Genomic DNA, 6000 nt, shown 5'->3' with positions numbered 1-6000 from the left:
TAAACTGGTTCTTCCTTATGTGTTCAGCTGCAGGGTTCATTCAGAACAGCAGCAGGTTGGAGAGCCTTGGTTATGCAGCAGTGTCAGAAAGCTGTCTGACTGCCCATAGTTGGCAATTCTGTGAAGACAACCTCACTGGAAACACCTGAGGTGACTGCTGGGAGCTGCTTGCAGCCAAATATAGAACAGCTTTCCACGTAAGACTGTTCTTATGAGCCACCAGTCTGTAAATGTACAGAACCTACTGCCACTAGTGAAACTGCAGTATTGTCTTTTCTTGCTGATACTCAGCCAGTTTTATTCCTGGATTCTTAAACCCTCCCAGCACCTAGTTCCACAGAAAGACCATGGATTGTGTAAAAGTCTGAATAAGAACTAGGTGTGCTTTTTTTCAAGCAGGTGTCTGAATTTAGCCTTTTCTGTCTGCTGAGCACACTAAGCACCCAAATAATCTACCTAGATTGGTTTTCTATTGTCAGCCCTGTGAAAGTGTTACCTGTGTTCTTACACTTAGGCTTGCAAACTTGGCCTCTGTTAGGAGGTGCTTGGATGACCTTTTGCACAAATACAATGTGGCAAACTCTGGGAGGACTAACATTTAACCATTTTAATCCATCATTTCTTATTCCTCTGGATTAATTTCTTTGGCCTCAATGCCAAGACTTCAGTAATGTTTCCTATCATAATGGGTTGAAATAGGCTTCAGATCCCATCAGTGTGAAGCTTGATCCCCCAAAACAAAACTGGTCCTCTTCAGCATGTCATGGTGCATGGTTAAGATCCAAGTGTTGTCTGTACTATTAAGACCATGTTTCAAATCATGGTGTTGGGCAAAGTCACCAAGCTGTGGGTTTTTTTTGTTTGCTTTAGCTTTTATCCACTCAGTGGGAGGCTGTTATACTTCTTCAGACCATCAAGTGTTAATCCATTTACTCTTTACAACAACAGTAGCTTTTTATAGCCAGCCTCACTTCTTGTGGTGCTCTGTAATTAAGCAGTTAGAGTTGATGGAGTGACACTGAAAACTGGATGAAACTGTTGATCTACAAAACATGGGAAATTCTCCCAAGTTTTGGCATCATTGGTGTCCTGGGTTCAGCAGTAGCAGTCATTTTTTCTCCTTCTTGGTAGCTGATGCAGCACAGTGTTTTGACTTTCGGGCTGGGAACGGTTGCTGATAGCAAGTATGTTTTGAGTTACTGCTCAAATGTTTGGTTTGTCCAAGGCCTTTCTGAGCCTCATGCTCTGCCAAAGAAGCCAGGAGAAAGGAGAGACAGGACAACTGACCCAGGCTAGCCAAAGAGGTATTCCATACCATAGCACATCATACCCAGGATGTAACCGAGAGTTACCCGGAAGGGCTGGAGCTCTGGGGGTTGGGAAGAGGTATCGATCAGTGCTCGGTTGGGCAGGGTGGGGTGAGTCAGCTGGCTGGTGAGGTGTTGTATTCTCTTCACTTGTTATTTCCTTTATCATTATTATTATTATTGGTGGTAGCAGTAGTGATTTGTGTTATACCTTAGTTATTAAACTGTTCTTATCTCAACCCGTGGGAGCTACATTCTTTGGATTCTCCTCCCCAGCTCTCCGGGAGTTGGGGGAGAAAGGAGGGGAGTGAGTGCACGAGCTGTGTTTTTGGAGGTTCCATGTTAGCATCAGGAAGAACTTCTTTACTCTAAGAGTGACAGAGCACTGGAACTGGTTGCTCAAGGGTTGTGGAGTCTCCTACGTTGGAGATATTCAAGGCCCGCCTGGACAAGTTCCTGTGTGATGTACTCTATGTTACCCTGCTCTTGCAGGGGGGTTGGACTAGATGATCTTTCCAGGTCCCTTCCAACCCTTGGGATTCTGTGACAATTGGTTTTGCACAAATATCCTTTCTGCATAGTTGTTGCTTTGTTATTTGATCCCCAGTAAGAAGCTGTCGTGCTTTAACCCCAGCCAGCAACTGGCACCATGCAGCCACTTACTAGCTCACTACCTCCAGGTAGTGAGGGCTGGTGCCAACCTTTTCCCCACCTCCTCCTTGACTGAAGTCTGAATTCCTGTTCAGTTCATAAAATGTGGACCTGAAATGATTTTCTGAGTCAGTCGAATGATTATTACTAATTGTTAGCTTTTAACTAAAGCTTTATTCACAGATTAGGCCAAAGTATTTTAACTTTTTTCAAACCTTATCTCTTAAAATCAGACAAAATCTCCTCCACTTGATAGATTTAAAAAAACAAATTCTAGACCAATAGTGGTAAGAGGAGCTCAACAAATCATGTAATCCATGAGCAGTTTTACCTGTGTAAATCCTGATAGAGGTTTGAGTAATCTCCAGCAGCAGAAGCCCCACAGCCGTCCCATCTGATCAGTTCTAGTAATTCACCATTCTTATAATTAGAAAGTGCTTTCCAATATCTGACTTCCACTGCCTTTTCCACACTCTGCCAGTTACCAACCATTCATGAAGAAATTGCTCTTCAATCATTTGAATCCCATAAGGCAGCTCTGAAGTAGGAAGCTGGTACAGGTAGCAAATTCAAATATTTTATTTTTTAACAGGTCCCTGTACCTGGTATTTAGATTTATAGGTCACATTCTTCTTTTCCTTTTGAAGGTCAGAATTCATGGTGATTAAAATGAATCAGGAGCCTAGAAAACAGAGCATATAAGGTTTTAAATTCTGTTGTATCGCTCTAAAAATGTGGTGGGAGTCGCCAGATTTAAAGGCATGAAAATATGGGATCTTGTATTTTTTTAAAAAATGGCAAAACAATGGATTTGCCTTTACAAAACCCATTCCAGGCTGTGTTAATCAATGTACATTTATTGTATATTATGTTCCATGTCTGAATAGAAAACCTAGTTACGATATTTAGCATAATAACTAGCTAGTTTTAGATAAGCTAATGTCCAGTTGTAAATCTGCCTTTTATTGTGAAAAATAGTTTGAAAGCACAAGATTTAATCAGATAAATGATACAACAACTAACTGCTTTCATTGCTTGCAAGTCCAAGTGAATAGCTGGATTCAATGTTAATGACTTTCTTTCATTTGAAAGAGATGCCTTTCCTCTCTATTGCTTTTTGGTGCTGACAAACATGTCACAGGAAACAGCCTCCAAACAAAGGAAAACCATGATTTTTCATGTATAATAGTGTATCAAGTGCAAAATGAAATGGTGAAGAGAATGAAGGGAGCCAATCTCTATGATAACATAATCTTAAACTAAGAACAGAAAGCTGTTATTTTGCTCTGGGGTCTGTTTCTGTCACCTGAGAAATGGCAATGCAACCTTTGCAACAGGTTAACCGTAAGTGTTGATGCAGAAGAATGAGCTTCTTCAGGCAAGTTGGACTTCTCCTCTGGAAGAACTGGATCCTCCGGAAAAGACAAAAGGTAAAGTAATATTCTTTGGATTTCAGCTTTGGACCATGCACTCCATTGGATGAAGTGACTGGAATGTTTATCAGCTGTAAAAATCACCAGTTCCTTAAAGGATCCAGTGTGATCATTGTTTAGGCCTGCTGTCTAGGATCTTGTCTGGTGCAGTTTTCAAAGGTGCTCTTTACAGTCTAAACATAGAATACTCATATCAGGGGTTTCTTTGACAAATAGTACTGGGGACCAAGAGAGTAGTTGTGGGTGATAGTATTTTTGTGTTTCCACATAAAAAGATCTAGCGTTAGAAATCATCATGGGCACCATTCAGCTCGGGGAGGTGTGATTCCTAATTTTAGCTTTTCTTCTCACATACAGCTGCTCTTAGAGTTGAATCCAGTGAAGGTCCTAAAATTCACACACATTTTATCTTTTCTAGTATGTCTGAATGACATAAAGAAATCAGAAGTATTTTAAATCCTTTCACATCCTCTTAGATCTTGTTAATCTTTGTCTTAGAGCAGATTTATCTGTTACTTTGCACTACATCGTTGCTCTTTTCCCCTTAAGCAAAATTCCCTTAGTCTCAACCAAAACCTCAAACTAGGGTCTTGGTCATTTGTTGTACTGCAACTGCTGTCCAGCAAAGGAAGTCTTGTTGAGATTCCATAGAGATAACTACCTGTTTCAAACTAAAAAAAAAATAGAAATGTACTTTAAGGCATCTGTGAGGTTGTAACAGTCATGCAAACAATTTGGCCATAATAAGAGATCGATAGGGTAAAACTGAACTATGGGGTGAGTTGCAGTGCTTATCTGTGTGACCTGCTTTTAGTCATTAGGAATGACTCATGTGCTGAAATTGTCAAGATCAAAGGATTATCTGATTTTCTTCACGGGCATATTTGAATGTCCTTCCATAGCTTCCCAGTAGACTTTCTCCACAGTCTACATTGCATCAAGAGCTGATTAATGTAACTTTGGTAGCTCATGATTTAACACGGTATCAAGTGACCAATCGGTACTTGAGCTACATTACAGCTTTCTGAAGCTGGACTTTGGTTACGGTTTGTCAGGGAGCTGTAGTAGTTCAGTTCTCGACTTCAGAGAAAACTCCCAAACAAACAAACCCAAAAAAACTCACCAAACATAAAATCTGTGTTTTTCTGATCTTCAGATGTGTATACTGAGAAAATTGGAAGTCACTGGGGTCTAATTTTTAGGAAATGGATCTTTATGTAATTCTTCAGTATTATTAGTGTTTGAAATACTGTTTAATTTGGGCGAATGTGCTCATATATGTGACCTGAAGTGCCTGCTTAGGTTTCAGGAATTCTCTTTTTCCTATAAAAACTTATAAAAATGATAACTTAGTGTTTCCTGCTGTTGCCAGAGATCCCTTTCTGTGATTGTCATTGCTAGCTTGTAAGCACAGTGATTTAATCCACAACAGAGAAATATTTTCTCCACTCTGAAAAGTAAAATACTTTACAACAGCGTCAGTAAAAATCATTTCCTTTTCCAAGTATACAAACCTACCTGCTTATTTGTCCACACCAAGAAACAAGGCAACCAAAACAAAACCCCATAATGCCAGAAGTAGCTAGAAAATGTCTGGGGAAAACCAGTCTGGTTTATGTTAACCATCATCTAGTACTATAAATGGAGGCATATCCAGTCTTCTACTCAAGTTTATCATTTAGTCTAATTCACAAGAGGAAAAACTTCATTACAGAGTTAACAGCTGATCCACAGCCAGTTAAGCTTGTCACGTTTATATAGTCCTATCATTGTGCTTGGTCCCTTTACAGCTCCATCTGGATATTACATTTCTCTGTGCATGTTGCTGGGATTTCTGGCTGTTTATCCTGTGGTTCTGCAGGCTTATGAGCTGCTCTCTGATCCTTCTAGTGAGTACTGAGACACCTCTGTCCTCAGGACAAGGATTAGAGGAAAGAATCAGAGGGCTGACAGCACTTGCTCTGCCCTTGTCGCATGACACATTGTGTACCAGCTTGAAAGAAAGCTTCCTTTGTACTTTAGCCTTCATCCCTTCCAAACTAGTTAGCTCTGACAGAAATGAATTACTGAATTCAAGCCTGAGGATTTTGTCTTTCCTAGGAATGAAGTAAGGATAGACATCTGAGCAATAATCCAGAGTAACTTTGAAGCAAAGATGATAACCAGGGAGACTCTCAGTTCTTACCCCTCTGAGTTTTGGGGTATGTAGTGCTTGTCCTAAACATCTTGTCAACTGGGTGTTGATAAGACCTTGTGGACCCCTGCTGAGAATGGTCTGTAACGCTGTTCTGAGCACAGCAGCTGTCAGGAGAAGAGTTGCACGATGGCAGGTTTCCTTCTCAAATAATTGTGTCATCTGCCCTTTGCTGCTGGTAAGATTTAGTCTGCCTTTAAAAATACCAGGCATACTTAACTTCCTAGGTATGTGTGGGGGTTTGTTGTTCTGTTTTAAAAGGAAAGCCTTAAGAGAAAAAGTGTGAAATGGGAAATGGTTGCCTGGTGTAAAGCTTTCTACCGTTTTTTAGTAAGCATAAGCTGTGGTTACCTGAATCTATTAGACAAAGTTATAGTGCAAAAATACAGGGCAGTTCCAAAAACCTGTTCTTAAT

The 6000-nt window shown here is 40.3% G+C and overlaps 1 protein-coding gene across 1 annotated transcript in view; it reads left to right on the top strand.

Annotated features, from left to right (window-relative positions):
- The first annotated feature begins 3322 nt into the window (after positions 1-3322).
- The window catches only part of ABCA4 (ATP binding cassette subfamily A member 4), a 73379-nt gene continuing 70701 nt past the window's right edge, over positions 3323-6000 (top strand). The window contains exon 1 of the mRNA XM_031046711.2: positions 3323-3388. Within this exon, the coding sequence (XP_030902571.2) occupies positions 3323-3388 (66 nt within the window). The remainder of the gene's footprint in view (positions 3389-6000) is intronic.

Source organism: Melopsittacus undulatus, chromosome 6 (assembly GCF_012275295.1).
Source record: "Melopsittacus undulatus isolate bMelUnd1 chromosome 6, bMelUnd1.mat.Z, whole genome shotgun sequence".
In the NCBI taxonomy this organism is placed as follows: Eukaryota; Metazoa; Chordata; class Aves; order Psittaciformes; family Psittaculidae; genus Melopsittacus; species Melopsittacus undulatus.
This window is presented reverse-complemented; position numbering and strand designations above follow the sequence as displayed.